At 49.6% G+C, this 17,925-nt stretch overlaps 1 protein-coding gene across 1 annotated transcript; it reads right to left on the bottom strand.

Moving 5' to 3' along the window:
• Positions 1-17,175: 17,175 nt before the first annotated feature.
• Positions 17,176-17,499, bottom strand: LOC100353788 (peptidyl-prolyl cis-trans isomerase FKBP1A-like). The gene has a single exon (XM_089301640.1). The coding sequence runs from the start codon at positions 17,497-17,499 to the stop codon at positions 17,176-17,178; it is 324 nt and encodes a 107-aa protein (XP_089157766.1).
• Positions 17,500-17,925: the final 426 nt, after the last annotated feature.

Here is a 17,925-nt window from a genome sequence, read left to right as displayed (position 1 = left end):
GGCCCTGCACCCCATGGGAGACCAGGAGAAGCACCTGGCTCCTGCCTTCGGATCAGCGTGGTGCGCTGGCTGCAGCGCGCCAGCCACGGCGGCCATTGGAAGGTGAACCAACGGCAAAGGAAGACCTTTCTCTCTGTCTCTCTCTCACTGTTCACTCTGCCTGTAAAAAAACAAACAAACAAACAAAAAAATCCAAACAAGAAGACTGCCCAGGGATACTGATTCATTGCATCCATAAGGGTATGTCATTCAATAGTACTTTCCTAGAGATGGGGTGTGGGAAACCTCTCTGACCTCTGCAGAGTGCATGCCTGTTGAGCAGGTGAGGACACTCCCACACTGGATTCTGGAGCTTCTCTTTGGGACTGTCACCTGCCTCTGACTGACCAGCCTGGAGGATGCAAGGGAACAGCACAGACTGGGATGTGGCCTGGGGAAAACAGTTCTGTGCCAGCCAGGCGGGGGAAGTCTTCCCACCCCTTATAGATTCCTGCAAATCCTGGCTTTAGGACACTCACAGACCTGGGTGCAAACTTCCACTCCAATAGTAATCCATGGGGTTCAAACTGAGGACTTGGCTTGTGAGGGCACTTCACAGTGTTCATGGAAAATGGAATAAAAATTTATTTTTTGATACAAAAATTGAAACACATGCAGTTTTTTTCCCCTACATTTTCTATGAGCTTTTCAAAAGCCCCTACAATGCATGAATGTCAACATTTTTTATGCCCCAATAAATTTATCTTTTAATTCCATTTTACATGAAATTTTGAAGTACCCTCATACCTTTGGGAAGGAGGGCAGAGATTTGGGAGATGCAAGAGAAGGACTTCAGAATCAAAAGATTCTGTTAATTCAGGGTACCGGCACTGTGGAATGGTGGGTTAAGCAGCTACCTGTGATGCAGGCATCCCATATGGGCACTGGTTCAAATCCTGGCGGCTCCACTTCCAATCCAGCTCCCTGATAATGCACCTGGGAAAGCAGTAGAAGATGTCCCAAGTGCTTGGGTCCCTGCATCCATGTGGGAGACCCAGAAGAAGCTCCTGGCTTATGGCTTTGGCCTACCATGGGCCCTGCCATTGAGGGCATTTGGGGAGTGAACCAGTAGTTGGAAGAGCTCTCTCCCTCTCTCTCTCTCTCTCTGTGTCCCCTGTAATGCTGCCTTTCAAATAAATAAAAAAGAAGTCTTAAAAAACATTCTGCTAATTTAAAAACATTAATTAATTAATTGAGAGGCTGAGACAGGGAGTGTTCCCATCTGATGGTTCACTCCCCAGTGTCTACAATAGCTGGGGCTGGGCCAGGCCACAGCTGGGAGCCAGGAACTCAGCACAGGCCTCCCTCAAGGCCCCAACTCCTTGAGTCGTCACCATTGCCTTCAAGGGTGCACATTAGCAGGAGGCTGGAACCGGGAGCAGAGCTGGGACTTGAACCCAGGCACTTTGATGTGGGATGCAGGCGTTCCAAGCAGTATCTTCTAGGCTATGTGCCTGCCCTAGATTTCTGGTCTTAATCATCTTGACCAGGGTGGTGGTTTCTGACTGTGTTCTCAACATGACCATGTGCTCAAATGTACACTTAGGCCTTGTCATCTTTTCTGTGTGTACATTTCAGTAAAAGATACTCATCTTAAAAACAGCTTCCTTGTGCCACAGCCTCACCATGAATAGCACTGTCTGTTCATGGTGTTGGACGAAAGCCTGTGGGCTTTCCAGGCAGAGCATCGTTCCCTGCTCAGTGAAGATTTCTTGTCTGCTGCAGCTCCTGTTGCTCAGGTCACACTGACCCCTGGGGCAGGACTCCTGCATGGGGCCCTTGCAACTCCTCCAGGGCTCTGCTCACGTGTTCCCCTCCCTGAGCGTCCGCGAGCCCTGTTCAGACCATGCATGGAAGCCCCTTTTCCTTGCCCTTAGGTTCATTCTTCATTCCTTCTCTCTCTCGCTCTCTTTTTTAAAGATTTATTTTATTTATTTGAAAGACAAGAGTTACAGAGAGAGGTAGAGACAGAGAAGAGAGGTCTTCCATCCGTTGGTTCACTCCCCACATGGCCGCAACAGCCGAAGCTGCACTGATCTTAAGCCAGGAACCAGGAGCTTCTTCTGGGTCTCCCACATGGGTGCAGGGGCCCAAGGACTTGGGCCATCTTCTACTGCTTTCCCAGGCCATAGCAGAGAGCTGGATTGGAAGCGGAGCAGCTGGGACTAGAACTGGCAACCATATGGGATGCCGGCGCTTCAGGCCAGGGTGTTAACCTTCTGCACCACAGTGCTGGCCCCTTCACTCCTTCTCTGTGTCCCCCACATGCTGCTAACAGCCCTTCATGAATGACTCCCTTCCCACCAGCAGGCGAAGAGCACAGCGCCCTTTCCCACAACTTGGTGCCCCCGCAAGCCCCTGGCCAGCCTGTGCTCAGGAACATGGATGAGCCATAGCATCTGCAGCCCCTCTGGGGGCCGTGTGGTGAGGCTCCCTCAATGGGAAGGATTTGGCGTGCTTCCCCCAGAGTTGTGCCTTTGTTCTACCATCTTGCATTAAAGTGGCATGCTGTGTTTCCACTCCTGGGAAAATGTCACTTGCAAAATACACAGCAAGTGTTAGATGGCGCATCTGGTCTGCCATCTTGACAGGAGAGGGATGAGGAGCCACGGAGGCCTCAGCGGCTGGGGCTGGGTGTCAGGTTGGACCTGCGGTGCTGTCCCAGTGCACCTGCTGTAGAGGTCCTTGGCCAGGGAGCTGAGTGCAGAGTGGGCTCAGCTCTCATTAGCCAGACTCCTCTCTCACTGTGCATTCGTCCTCCCAGCCTGCTCCTCAGCTCTGTTTCTTTCTCTGCTTCTGGGACAATACCCTCCTTGCTGTCTTCACAACAGATCCCACATCCGCTTCTTAGCTTGTCCATCACCTGCCCTCTGTCTGTTGATGAAGTGCTGTTGGGGCCTCAGACTGGCCTGGGCTCCCTGCTCCCAGTCTTGCCTTTTCTAGCCTACTCTCCCATAGCAGCCATTGCCATATTTTACAAAATGTAAGTGCAGCAGGTTCAGCTGTGCTTGGGATGCCCGCATCCCACATCAGAGTGTGGGTTCGAGTCCCACCTGCTCTGCCTCCAATTCAGCTTCTTGCTAATGCCTCATGGGAGGCAGCTGATGACCATTCAAGTGTTTGGGCCCCTGCCACCCACATTGGAGACTCAGATGGAGTTCCAGGCTCCTGGCTTCAGCCTGGCCAAGCCCTGGCTGTTGATGGCATTTGGAGAAGGAACCAGCAAATGGGAGATCTCTCCCTGTGTCCTTGTCTCTGTGTGTGTGTCTCTCTTGGCCTTTTAAGTAGATGAAATAAACGTGTAGAAAATAAAAATAACAGATGGGAGTAAAATCAAACCACTACTTCTATAATCCTCCAGTTCCCTACACACTGAAGAATACAGCTCATAACCAACAAGGCCCCAGCTGCTGACTCTGAGCTCTCGCCTCTCACCACCGCCCCTCTTCTTGTTTCAGCCATTATGCCTCACTTGCTAGTGCTGGCTGGTGCTGATGACTGCATTGCTCCTTTGCACTGGAAAGTTCGTCCTCTGATATCCATATTTTCTCACTCCATTGGGCTCTCAGCTTCTGACCCTCAGAGCAGCCGTCCTTGGCCAGTCTGTCTGTCCCTTAAGCCTGATTTAATATTTTTGGTGAATGTTTCTGTGTCTGTGTCTATCTTTCTCCCGGACAATAGTTCTTTGAGGTCTCTCTCCCCACTAGAGCATAAGCTTCTGTGGTCAGGGGTTTTGGGTTGTTCCCTACTGTGTTCCCAGGATCTAGAAGATGGTCTAGCACATAGAGATGTTCAGTAATACTTACCGAACAAGTGGATGCAGCCAGATAGTGAATGTGAAATACCTTGAAAAGTATAAGTGCTCTTTTTTTTCAATTATTTATTTGAAAGAGTTACAGAAAGAGGTAGAGACAGAGACAGAGAGAGAGAAAGAGAGAGAGAGATATCTTTCATCCCCTGGTTCACTCCCCAGATGGCTGCAATGGCCGGAGCTGTGCCGATCTGAAGTCAAGAGCCAGGAGCTTCTAGGTTTCCCATGCAGGTGCAGGGGCCCCAGGACTGGGGCTGTCTTCCACTGCTTTCCCAGTGGAAAGCTCTCTGCTATGGCAGAGAGCTGGAAGAGGAGTAGCCAGGACTTGAACCTGCGCCCATATGGGATGCTGGCCCTTCAGGTCAGGGCTTTAACCCACTGAGTCACAGTGCTGGCCCCTACCCCTTGGTTGAGACAGCTGTCCTGTACTGCACCCAAGTCACAGGCCAGTTAGCAGGGGCCTGGCTTCCCCTAGACGGGTGATAGGGGGCCTGGCTTTGGAATTTACTCATTGGGTCCAGATGGCAACCCTATAACTTGTTAGTTGAGTGTTGATAAACTCTTACAGTTCTCTGCTGTTTAAAAAAAAAAAAAGCCATATGTGTGTCAGGTCTTGTGTGTGGTTGTTGGAGGTCCAGATGACACACCCTTGGCCCAGCGTGCCACTCACACACTCACAAATGCCTGCCACGTCACCCTGCATTCAGGAGGGACATATCAGGAAGTCCCCTGGGCCACAAAGCTGCCTCATGGTCTCCAGTTCAGCTCTACCAACAAAATGGATTTTTTAAAAGCACACCGTCTCATTTTTGTCTTTTTCCTCCACTGGTTCTAACCCCAGAAGGAGAAGATACACGCGGTATTTCTTGGGCCCCTGTATGCCCGACCTTATTCCCCACGTTGGTCAGGTAGGCAGGAGCTCATTTCCTCCCTGCTTGCGAGGGCAGTGAACTGAGGCTTAGACGTGACGTGGCCTGCATAAGCTCACAGCTAATAAATGCCAGTGGTGAGTCGCACCTGAATCACCTAGCCCAGAACCCAGACACTTCCCCTTTTCCCATGGCTGTGTGTGGGTGCGCATGGGCCAGGGTGTGACCTTTACGTGGGCAGAAGAGAGGAGAGGGTGGAGCTTGCAGGGGCGTGGCAGTCAGAGGCACTGGGACTGAGAGACGGTACCCAAGGCAGGTTTGGGGATGTGTTTAGTGGGGCCACAGGGGAGAACGGCACAGACGCCTGCTCTCCTGGCCTCTGTAGCATGGACTGGGAAGCGCCTGGGAGCCCATTAGCTGGAACCCTGGCCTCATCAGAAGACCCAGCTGAGGCCAGGCTGCTTGTCAGAGACAGGCAGGGGGGTTCAGAAAGTGGGGGAGCCTCTCCCACTGCAGAGAAAAGATGGGAGAAGCAGCCTGGCTAGGAAGGCTTGAGTAAGACACGGAAAAGCAGCTCTCTGGGAATCCAAAGCTTCCAGGCCTGGGTAAAGCTCTGTCACATCTCACTGTCTGCACTGTGGCCACGTGCACCTGGCTGCTCACTGCCGATGGGATGGGAAGGGCTGCAGTTTGGGACTACCTGTGGTTGGGCTGAGCCCCAGCTGTAGGCAACCCCAGCCCCAGGCACACGGGGGCTGGCTGCCCTGAGCCAGGCTTGGAGGTTTGGCAGTGGTACCTGGGTCTGCGCTGGGACTCCCATCAGGGAACACCTGAACTGTACTGACTGCTGCCCCAGGCACAGGCTGGGCCTGGCTGCTTGCCTTGTTTCCCTAAATGCTTCCACAGCATCCTTCAGCTGGGGCCCTACAGGGGTGGGGGGCTTGAGGGCGAACACTCCACGCCCTCTGAGGGAAGCCTGGGCCTTAGAATCTCAAGAGAGATCCTCAAAGCGTTTGTTATGCAGGGAGTCCTCACTGGTAGTAATTTGCCTAAATTCTACCTGCCTCTTAGGGTTATTGTGTTCTCAAAAGTAGCTGTCCTCAAGCCCCTCTTTTTTTTTTTTTTATTTTTTGATACATTCATTTATGTGAAAGGCAGAGTGACAGAGGAGGAGAGCCAGAGCCAAAGATCTTTTATCCTTGGTTCATTTCCCAAATGGCTACAACAGCCAGGTCTGGGCTGGGCCAAAGCCAGGAGCCAGGAACACCATCCTGCTTTCCCACATGGGTGGCAGGGGCCCAAGGATTTGGTCTTTCTTCCACCACCTTCCCAGGTGCATTAGCAGGAAGCTGGATGGGAAATGGAGCAGCCAGGACTGGAACTGGTGCTCCGATGTGGCAAGCCAGTGTCGCAAGCTGGGGCTTCACCACTGCGCCACGATGCCTGTCCCCACCCCGTTCTGTCCTACCTTTCAGGCCCCACAGTATTTGTGGAGTTGCGAGTTTCCACATCTGTCATTCCTTTGGGTCAAAAAATCATCTCCAAGAGACCTCTAGGAACAAGGTAAACGTGTTGCCTGAATCAGCATCTCAGCGGTGGGGGGATGGGTGGAAAGTCAGCACCACTGACCCTAGCCCCCGGAGAAGTCAGGCCTTTAGTGAGACAGGAGCAGCAAGGAGTGAGTCCAGAGAGAAAGGGACAGAGGCGAGGTAGGCCGTGAAAGGACCCAGAACACTGGGCATTATCTTGGAAGAGGGGCCAGCAGGGCGAGGGGAGAGGAAGGCTGGGGGTCCCAAGGGGCTCTGAGAGAGGGGCTATGATGGAGGGAGCAAGGCAGACTAAGGGTAGTGGTGGCATACAGCTACTGGCTGTTGACCAGAATGCATGTCGCTGGGCCTGGGGAGGCTCTGGCCAACCACTGTGTTCACCTGCCAGGAGCTTGCAGCCGTCTTCTCCATGAGTCCTTCCTCCAGAGAGGACTCTGTGGCAGTGCTGGGGCAGGGCCTGGCCCGGCTCTGCAGAGCCCATCACTCAGCATCCACGCCCCGAGTGTTGCCAGGTGCCCAGAGCCCGGCACTCAGAGGGACTGCCTCACATGGCCACGGATGAGCAAGACGCAGTCCTGCCCTCAGGAGGGTCTTGGCCAACCGAGCTTTGCCAGCTCCTGGCATCAGGTCCCTGAAGGCAGCCAGCCTCCCACCTGCCTTGGTCACACTGAGTAACTGTGTCTCCTGCAGTGTACTTCTCAGGGAAGTGGCACAGTCATAATGAATCACTTAATATTTAAAGGTCGGGGAGCCGCAGTCCCATCCCTTCCCAAGGTAAAAATAATTCATCATGGAGAAGGCCTCACTGGGCTCCATTCTGTGCTTCGGCTGCCATGCTGGGTGGAGCTGTTCTTTGTGAGTGGACTGAAGGCTGTGTTTGACTGATCTCTTAGGGAGAGGTACCCCCGTTGACGTTCCTTGGGTACATTCACCAGGAAATGTTGAGGGTTTTGCTCACGGTGTAGCCCTGGTTCTTCCATGGGTGCTGGCACATAGCAGGGGGTTGATAACATATGCAGCCTTGTGTTGCACCCTCACTTGTATGGTTCCCACTCACAGCAGTGATGGGGTGACTTGCCTGAGTTTGCCTGCAGAAGTGGGCGGGCTGAGAGGTGAATCACACATTCATTCAGTCACGGTTTGCTGGGAGGCAAATGGAAGGGTCACGTGGTCCAGTCACACTGTGTACCCTCTCATGGACCTCCTAAATGGTCACCCTAGGCAGACAGCTCTTTTCCTCTTCTCTCCCTCCCTGCACATGGTCTGACATTCCGTGGGTCACTTGTGAGGAACTGAGAGTGGAGGGGCAGGAAGCTCTGGGGTGAGCTGCTGCTTTTCTGATACTTCACTTGTAGCCTCAGAGAAGGTCTGTGAGCTTCCCTGAAAAGCAGATCCACCAGCTGTTTCAGGAACGTTCTTGAAGCTAGAGTTGATCTTTTCCCACCTTGGTCCTGCCTGACCTCTAGATCCGAAGCTGTCATCCAGGAGCCAGTTCGTACTTAAGGGCCAATAACCTGTGACCCTGCTGGGGTGTTTAGGAGGGAGGGTCGTAGTCTACTGTGTGTGTGAATTCAAGCCCCCAACTAGTGGCTTGAGTGCAGATGTGAGATACCCACCATCCCCAGTCTCCTATCCAACATACTTTAGCTTAACACACTAAATTAAGGGAGAATAGCTGGTTCTACAAGATTCTAATCGCCAGACCCATGAGGCCAATTGCTTCTGCAACAGATAAAATCTTGGTGGTCAGTATTGTGTTGAGGGAATTTCAGGTCTGCACAGCGGCCTTCCTGGTCTGTCTAAGGCAGGAAGTGCTTACCACATGCGTGAAGCCCCCGGGCTGACTGAGCCCACCTGACCGTCTTACCAACCAGGTGACATTGTGCAGGCTGCCAAGGTCATGCAGAGCGTATTGCTGATATGTCAGGGCTGGCCTCTGGCCTCCGGCTTGTCCATTTCCTAAGGCACACATTGCCTTGTTCCTTCTCTCAACTTCTTTTGCAGACAACCAGAGGAAAACAGAGAAGGGATGTATAAAGCCTCAGTGCCAGGCCCTCAGAGACTTGCGGTTCCTTTGTGATATTTGGAAGAGTTACAGAGAGAGAGAGAGAGAGAGAGAGAGAGATCTTCCATATTCTGGTTCACTCTCCAGATGGCCACAATGGCTGGGGTTAGGCCAGGCTGAAGCCTGGAGCCAGAAGCTTCATCTGGGTCTTCCATGTGGGTATCAGGGGCCCAAGTGCTTGGGCCATCCTGCACTGCTTTTCCCAAGTCATGGGCAGGGAGTTGAATTGAAAGTGGGTCAGCTGGGACATGAACTGTCACCCATTTGGGATGCTGGTGTCACAGGTGGTGGCTTTACCTACTATACCACAACACCAGGTTCAAGCCAGGTCTTCTCCTCCTTCTCCTCTTCCTCCCCCCCCGCTCCTCCTCCTCCTCCTCCTCCTCTCTCCTTCTCCTCCTCCTCCTCCTCCTCCTCCTCCTCCTTCTTCTTCTTCAAGATTCATTTACTTACTTGAGAAGCAGAGTTACAGACAGAGAGAGGGAGAGAGAGAGGTCTTCCATTGGTTCACTCCCCAACTGGCTGCAGTGGCCAGAGCTTCTTCCAGGTCTTCCATGCAGGTGTAGGAGCCCAAGGACTTAGGCCATCCTCCACTGCTTTCCCAGGGAATCAGCAGAGAGCTGGATCAGAAATAGAGCAGCGGGGATTCAAACTGGCACCCATGTGGGATGGTGGCACCACAGGTGGATGCTTAACCTACTATGCCACAGTGCTGGCCCCTATCCAGGGTTATTCTCCTGGGAACATGCTATGAATACAGTCTCAGACCCTACACCAGACTTACTGCAATCCGTGCTGCAACAAATTCTGGTGATTCCGGCGCATGCTCAAGTTTGGAACCACTGATCAAGATCTAGATCAAGGTTTCTCACCCTCAGTGCTGCTAATAGTTTGGACTGAATGAGTCTGTGCTGTAGGAGCCTGTCCTGTGCATTGTAGGATGCTTAGTGCTCCCTGGCCTCTACTCACTGGAGGCCAGTAGCATCAGCTTTCCAGGTGTGACAACCAAAACTGTCTCCAGACGTTGCCAGATGTCCACTTGTGGGTCAACATTGTCCCTGTTTGAGAACCACAGATCCAGACCCTTGCTTCTCAAAATATAGTCCAGGGTCCTCTGGCATTAGCCTTATAATAAGTGAAGACTCTTGGGCTTCAGCCTAGATCCACGGAGCCAGAATCTGCATTTTAACAAAGCCCTCAAGGTGGTTCAGATGCGGTTAAAATGGACAAGCACTGATCTAAACCAACCCCTTCACTGCAAACGAGACGGCATTCCAGAAGGGGATGGTTTGCCCAGGGTCATGTCTCCTGCATGTGCAAGACTTGGTGTTCATTGACTGTGGCTTTTTTCTGAAATTAGAACTGCCTTCCTGGATCCCGGGGCTGTGGTTTTCACAAGGCCTTCGAGATAAGGGACTGAGGGAGCAGGGAGCAGAGCTCTGATAAATGCCAATTGCTGTAGGTGCCAGTACATTTAGTGGTTTTGAAGAGAGCTGGTCAGTTATTTTGTAGAGAGTCCCTCCTCTGGGATCTGATGTTTTTATCACAGTTAGACTAGGGTATGAGCTTTTGGGGAAGACCAGAGAGATCACATATCACTTTCATCACATCATAGGGTAACCCTTATGTTTTCTCCCAGTAACTGATTATATTTTCTTGAACACAAAATGCTTAGGTACCCCACCACCAACTACCCAGCAGCCAGAACAAATCTGCTTTGCCTTGTTGAATGCAAAGTAAATCTTGTATAATGAAGTGTTTTTGGACTGTCCCAGCAGCTCCTGGCGAGAGTCTCCCATGGCCAATAAAACCCAGACAGGCGATATTAGTGCCAAGATTTGATGCAGAATCTCACCTCTTTTTCATTAATGGGGAGTGATAGGCATAGCCCTTCTCTGATAGGCAGCCAACCTCTCAGCAATTTTCCTTTCACGGTTCCCATTTCTGATCATCTCACGTCCCTAATTAGCCAGGTTGGCAGCAGGCTCCCGGAGAACAAAGATGGCAGCCACCAGTTCCAGGAGACAGGCAGTGGGAGGGCTGGGGAGGCCTGAGCAGGAGGAGGGCTCTGCATGTCCCCGCTGTCCAGATCTGCCCAAGAGCAATGGCTGCATCCATTTCATTCTCTTTTCACTTAGCTTTCCACCCAGGGGAAGAATTTTGAGTTCCTAAAACGTACAGGATACTGCCGGTTTCAAAAGTGATGTACACTACCTTCCCTGTCTTCAAGAAACTTTCAGCACAGTGGAGCAGACAGACATGCAAATCAGTGACTAAAACATGACGCATACAAGGGTACTTCATAATGCTCATGGAAAAACAGAATTAAAAAATGATAGTGGGCATTTACAGATAGAATTAAAAAGTGGGCATTAAAAATAAGACTAATGATCAGAGTAGGCATTTAGCCTATCAGATACACACATCTGCTGCTGGAGTGCCTGAGTACAATCACTGGCTTCTGACTCCAGCTTCTCACCAGGGCAGACCTGGGAGGCATCAGTGGTGGCTCAAGTACTTGTGTTCCTGACACCCCCATGGGAGAGCCAGATGGAGTTCCTGGTCCCTGGCTTCCCAGTGGCACAGCCCTGGCTGTTGTGGGCATTTGGAGAGTGAATCAGTGGTTGGGTGCTTTCTCCCGCTGTTCACCTGTTTCTTTTTCTCTCTCAGGTGAATAAATAAATGCTTCCTGAAAAAAAAAGAAGGGGAAGTTTATTTTGGTCCAAAATTTTTTTCAAATCTGTTTATAAATTTTTCCTTTTTGAAATTCCAGGTTTCTCTCTTTTTAAATATCTGTTTATTTTTCTTCTTCTTTTTTTTTTAAAGATTTAGTTACTTATTGGAAAGTGAAAGTTATAGAAAGAGAGGGAAAGACTCATACAGAGAGATCTTCCATCTACTGATTCACTCCTCAGATGACTGCAATAACTGGAACTGTGCCAGGCCGAAGCCAGGAGTCAAAAGTTTCTTCTGGATCTCCCACATGGGTGGCAGAGGCCCAAATACCTGGACCATCATCCTCTGCTGCTTTTCCCAGGCCACGAGAAGGGAGCTGGGTTGGAAGTAGAACATCAGGGACTTGAAATGCCACCCATATTGGATGGCTTTACTTGCTGTGCCACAGTGCCAGTCCCTAAATGTCTATTTTTCATCTACTTGAAAGGTGTGTGTGTGTGGGAGAGAGAGAGAGAGAGAGATAGAGAGAGAGAGAATGAATATCTTCTACTTGCTAGTTCACTCTCCAAATGGCCACAACAGTCATGGCTGGTTCAGGCTGAAGCCAGGAACCCAAAACTCAATCCAGGTCTCCCACATGGGTGTGTGGGAAATAAGCCCACCCAAGACCACCTACCCATCAAAGGATGGACTCAGAAGCATGAAGGCAGCAGAAAGCGAGGTGTCTATTGATACCCAGTCTCAGGGGTGGTGACAGCTGGTGGAAGCAGGCATCACCCTCAGACATTCAGATCCTTTTATGCCTTTCATGCTGAGGTCCCTTTCCCCAGCTTCTCATTGGTTGAGGAACTGGGGAGTTAAAATGTAAATCTCACACATGCGTGAGGCAGGATGAGGGAGGGGTAAGAGGGCTGGGTGGGCTGGGCAGATCTAGTACAAGGGAAGGGGAGTTACACTGTGGTATCATCAAGGCTCCAGGAACTGAGATGCCAGAGCACTGTGTACAAACTACAGAACTGTTGAAAGTTACAAAGATAGCAAGTGGTGCACTGTTCGCAAGGCAAGCTCAGCACTTGACCTAATTTGGGGTTTTTGCCGCCCTATGTCCTACATACTGCTGAGGCCTGGTATCATGGCTGCACCAAGGCTAAGCCCAAGTCTTTTACGAAAGTGCACCATGGTCATTTCTCACAGGTGGCAGGGACCCAAGCACTTGAGCTGCTTCCTGGGATGAATTTTCAGGAAGTTGGTTTGGAAACTGAGTAGCTGGGTCTCGAGCTGGAACTCCAGTATGGTAAATGGGCATCCCAAGTGAAGGCTTAGCCCATTGTACCACTATTCCAGCCTCTAGATTTTTCATAATATCCATTTTAAGTGAACTTTTTTGGGGACTCCTCATAATACATGGATTTCAAACTTTTTTTAAACCCAAATAATTTTTAATTTTATTTCCCATGAACTTCATGATGTGAAGTGCTGTGGGGTTAAGAGGAAGGTGAGCTCTGAGGGGGCAGGGAGTGTGCTGAGTGCAGGTGTTCGGTAAGCACCGTGGAATGAGAAATTGCAAAAGAGGGATAATCAGGGGCGAGTTCAGAGAGTGATGATGACTAACTTTGCCAAGATCATTGCACCCACAACAATAGGAAATAGAAGAAAAGATCAGGTTTGGCTGTTTGAGAGTGGAAAAGATGTTCATTTACCGTCAACAAGGGAACACTTGAGGTTTGGGGGAGGAGCATGATACGTATAATGGTTTCACCGGGGTGGGTGTGTGGTACAGTAGGTTAAGCTGCCACTTGGAGTGCCGGCACTCCATGTCAGAGTGCTGCCCCACTTCCCCAGCTTCCTTCTAAGGTTGTCCTGGGAGGCAGCAGGTGATGGCTCTGCTGGTTGCACCCCTGCCACCCAAGTGGAAGACCCAGGTAGAGTTCCAGGATCCTGGCTTTGATCCAGCCCAGCCCTGGCTATTGTAGGCATTTGGAGAATGAACCAACAGATAAGAGATCTCTTTCTGCCTTCCTCTTCTTTTGTTCTTTTAAGATTTTTTTTTTTATTTGAAAGGCAGAATGATAGAGGAAGGGAGAGATAGAGAGAACGAGATCTTTCCTCTGTTGGATCACTCCCCAGTCGGCAGCAACTTCTGGGGCTCAGCTAGTCTGAAGCCAGGAGCCAGAACTCCATCTTGGTCACCCATGTGGATGGTGGGGGCCCACGTATTTGGGCCATCCTCTACCACTTTCTCAGATATATTAGCAGGGAGCTGGATCAGAAAGTGGAACAATAGGAACCCAAACCAGTATCTGGATATGGGATGTCGGTGTCCTAAGCAGTGGCTTAGCCAGCTGTGCTATGTTGCTCCACTCTTTCTGCCTTTCACATAAATAAATAAATAAACTTAAGACAAGGACAACCCTACAACTGCACAAACTTCTTATTTAAAAATTCATATAATGGGGCTAGTGCTGTGGCATCGTGGGTAAAAGCCAGCAACGCATCTGGGCACTGGTTCACATCCCAGCTGCTCCATTTGTGATCCAGTTCACTGCTAATGCTCCTGGGAAAGCAGCAGAAAATGGCCCAAGTGCTTGGGCCCCTGCACCCACGTGGGAGATCCGGATGGAGTCCCTGGTTCCTGGCTTCAGATCTGGCAAATGAATCAGCAGATAAATTCTCTCTCTCTCTCTCTCTCTCTCTCTCTCTCTCTCTCCCCCTTTCTGTAACTCTGCTTTTCAGATAAATAATCTCAAAAAAAGAAAAGTTCACATTATGTGGTACATAATGGAGTTACAAGATAAGCTTATTATGATGCAAAAGATTTTGAAACTTGTGCACTGTTTTTTCATAATACACAATTTCCGTGAACATTTCGAAGGCCCTCTGTGGAGTTGTACATTAACAAAATATTGACAAATAAGGAGAACTGCATTCCCATCCCATTCTCCTGGGCTGAAATCAAGAGGGTGCACAAACGATGAGGAAAGATGGCAGAGTTTCCTACTCCCCACTGATCTGTGAAAAGTAAGAAGCGCCGAGACCATGCTCCATGCCACTGTTTCTAAAACCGCCAATTCCCTGGGCTGGCAGAGTGCAGAGAGCTGTGACAAGAAGCTGTTTTCCCCAAATCACTGAGCTGCCAGGTGCTACATGCATCTGGTTGAGGAAAAACAACCACATGGAGATCTGTTTTTTACTCAAAGTTCCCTCTAGGTGGCCCAAAACATCCCCCAAAATAGCTAAAAGAAAAGAAAGAGAGAAGGTCAGGGAGAGCTTCTGCAAGTAGTTGGCTGCTTGGTGGTGTCTGTGGCTGTTGGTAGAAGTTTCCCGGAAGTGTGTTCAGGAGAAGAGAAATCTGATCTTCAGGTGCATCTCTGCGGAGGTTCTGGCGGGGATTCTGCCAAGTGACAGCAAATGTCATCCGCACTGATGGAAATCGAAACACAGCAACAGCAACACCAGATCACGCTTAGCAATGGATAATCCTTGGGATTGCAATCTGCTCATCTGGCTGTGATTCCTTCATTTTCCTCTTTTCCTGCTTGTCACAGGAGGAAAACGAAGAAAGGAAGGGAGAAAGACCAAAGGGGGTGCTTAGAATTGGGAAGAATGGAAACCAGCACTCATCTGCTGAGTCTGGATGGGATCAGTATGGTGCGGCTTCCTTTCTAGGTTCCACAGGGACTGGGGCTAACTCACTAGGACTGGCTGGCACAGGGTACCCTCATGCATCCAGAGACTGTGAGTGGAAGCCTCTCAGGTCAGCAGAAGAAAAGCCAGAATGCACTTAAACTAGTTAAAAAAACTTAGGTGAGAGAAGTGATTAGAAATTATCAGAATTACCTGGGGCTGTTATGAATTTTTTTAATAGAAAATTAAAACATATACAGAATGGCATAAAAGTGACAAAGTAGGGAGCTCTAGACTTCTGTCCCTACACTAAAGCAACGAGTAAGTGGGTAAGAACTCAGAATCAACTTTTTCAGAACTCTAGAATCTAATAAAAAACTTACAATAACCAGGAGAATGCTAAGTGAAGAGACAAACCCTTGAGTTTCAGGAATAGAACACTAAATTTTTTTTTCTTTTAAAAGCATTTATTTACTTATTTGAAAAGCAGAGTCATGGGGAACAGAGAGAGAGAGAGGGAGAGAGAGATATCTCCCATCTGCTGATTTACTCCCCAAATGTCTGCAATGGCTGAGGCTGGGCCAGGTCAAAGCCAGGAGCCTGGAACTCCATCAGGGTCTCCCATGTGGGTGGCAGATCCCCAAGTACTTGGACCATCTTCTGCTGCTTTCCCAGGTACATTAGGAGGAAGCTGGATCAGAAGTGGATTGGGACTTGTACTGGTGCCCACATGGGATGCTGACATTGCAGGTAGCCTTAACTTGCTGTGCCACAACACTGGCCCCACTGAATTGTTTTAACTTACCCACTTAGCAATTCCCACTCCATTCAGCAGCAACCACAGAAACAGTGACCTGTGTTCCTGGAGAAGCTTGCTGGGACCAGAGGAGGCAACACTGGCTTTGTGTCTTCAACAAAGAATTGTGGCTGTCTGTTTTAACTGATCTGGTGGCTCCCTGGAAGGTAGGCTCAAGGGCTTTTTTAAGTTTCTCTTAACTTGGATCTTTCTCAGGGCTGAAGTGGCTTCCCCAGGCTTCACTTACTTTGAAAGCAAATATACTGCAGCCACCTATAGCAAGGGATAAACATCAGGGCAGCAGATGGGAAATGCTGGGTAGGAAGAGGCTTGGGGAGGAGACACAGTGAGGAGTAAGTAAGGGCTTTGGAAAACTCTTGCATGTACCTGGGAATCTAGGGCTGACCACATAACTCAAAAGAGCCCTGAGAAGACCCTAAGCTTCTGCCTCTGGCTCACCTACAGGTTCTGTGTAAGCAGGAAATGAAGACTAGGGCAGAGTTGGAAATGGCCTGGCACAATGTTGGAGGAATGCCCCAACACAGCCAATAGCCCAAGACTGGGAAAATATGTTATCAGTTTCCCTTCCTTCCTTCCTTCCTTCCTTCCTTCCTTCCTTCCTTCCTTCCTTCCTTCCTTCTCTTTCTTTTGAGAAAAGCCAGCACAAAAGACTTTATTGCAGTAATAAAACCCGAAACTCATATGTTGTGCTGGAGGGAAGAGGGGACATCAAGTTTCTCTCACCAAATCACTACACAGGAGAGCAGAGGGGTGTGAAGGGGCTGGGAGGAAGTGCTGGGAAATGCTGAGAACAGCAGAGACAGCCAAGCATCAAACACCGTGATTTGCTGAAGCTGCAATGACCAGCATCACTTTCAAGAGGACACTCAAGGATGTATTATGATGGCCGGGCTTTTGCTGGGTGATGGTCTACAAACAGCACCTTCAATTTAAACTTTTAATTAAAGTTTCTTAAAATTTAGGAAGCATTGGAGTCTGGATAGTTAGGAGATTATAAAAGTTCTGAAAATTCACTAGAAAAATCACAAGGTGGGAAAAAAAAGCCAAGTAACAAAGAAGGCTTCAGTGGTCCCTGCTGGCCCAGGGACAGGCACCTGTGGTACCCAGCATCACAGGGAAGTGATCTGGTTGTAGAGACAGAGGATTTTGGGGAGGCTGGGCTGGGGCTGTGGAGGCAAAGGCTCTCCCATCCCCACTTCAGTCTGGGCAAGGCTGTTAATCTACTCTGAGGACACCTCTCACGTTGGAGAATCATTCAGCCCTCAGCAGCATCTCACTTCTGCTGTGGCTTTGCAAGACTGTTTAATACATTATAGATACAAATCCTAACCAAAAAATAAAAATAAAATGAAAATTCTCGCAAACCCCATCCCACAACACCAATTCCTGTTCTAAAGTGAACCCATCACTTGTGCTGTTAACACCTGACCACATCTTCACTGGAAACCCAGACCCAAGACGGAAACTGAATCTTAACCCCAAAACAAGAACAGGATAAATCGAGTCACTTGAGGTTTATGGTGCATGGTTTAGGTGATCACAGGTAGGAAGGGGAGGGGAAGAGGAAGCTGAGTGACAGAACACATTCAGTCGGGCAAATGTTTGTACTGAAAGCATAGTGGAACCATAGGAAAAGCTCCGGATGAATTCACGTGCACGCGTCTGGAGCACCAGACCCTTCCACGGCAGATCCAAGAACAGGAAGCTAAGGGAGGCGGCTATTCCTGTCATTCCAGTTTTAGAAGCTCCACGTCAAAGACGAGAGTGGCATACAGTGGCATGACGCCCAGGTGCCCAGTGGCACCATAGGCAAAGTCTGGGGAGATGGTCAGTTTGGCTCTCTGACCCACACTCATCTGGGCAGCGCCTTCCCAGCCTTGGATCACCTCCTGCTTGCACAGCATAGACTTAAGGGGCTTGGTTCTGTCCCAGGAGGAATCGAATTTCTTTCCATCTTCAAGCATCTCAATGTGGTGCACCTCATAGGTCTGGCCGTGCTTCGGGAAGGTGCGCTCATCTCCTGGGGAGATGGTATCCACCTGTACTCGCATGGTGGCAGCGGACGCTGGGCGGGCGGCGAGGCGGGCAGCCTGGACTGAAACAGACCTGGGCAGCGGTTCCCTCCGTGTGTCTCCTGCACACACGTCTTTTCTTGTGTGTGTGTGTGTTTTTATCTTAGTGTTTAAGGACTTGTCTGTAAAGTCATTAGCTGACTACTAAGCTAACAGGACAGACTTACAATGGGCACACATAACCAATAATACAGTATTTACATATATGTAATGTACAGAATGGTCTGTGTATCCATCACCCAGCTTCAACAATTATCAGTATTTTTCCATTCTTTTTTTTAAAAACATTTTCAGATTAGCTTTAAATTTGCAAAACAAAAATTGTGATGCAGTAACACAAAGAATTCTTACACACCCCTCACTCCATTTATCCTGTTAACATCTCATATTAGTGTCTTTGTCACA

The sequence above is a fragment of the Oryctolagus cuniculus genome, chromosome 7, assembly GCF_051225735.1.
Source record: "Oryctolagus cuniculus isolate XC-2025 breed Fujian yellow rabbit chromosome 7, ASM5122573v1, whole genome shotgun sequence".
Lineage (NCBI taxonomy): Eukaryota > Metazoa > Chordata > Mammalia > Lagomorpha > Leporidae > Oryctolagus > Oryctolagus cuniculus.
Note: the sequence above shows the minus strand (reverse complement) of the source record. Positions and strands in the feature narration are given on the sequence as shown.

Excerpts from the sequence above, each read along its gene's own strand:
- LOC100353788 (XM_089301640.1), bottom strand. The coding sequence starts at position 17,499 with ATGCGAGTACAGGTGGATACCATCTCCCCAGGAGATGAGCGCACCTTC.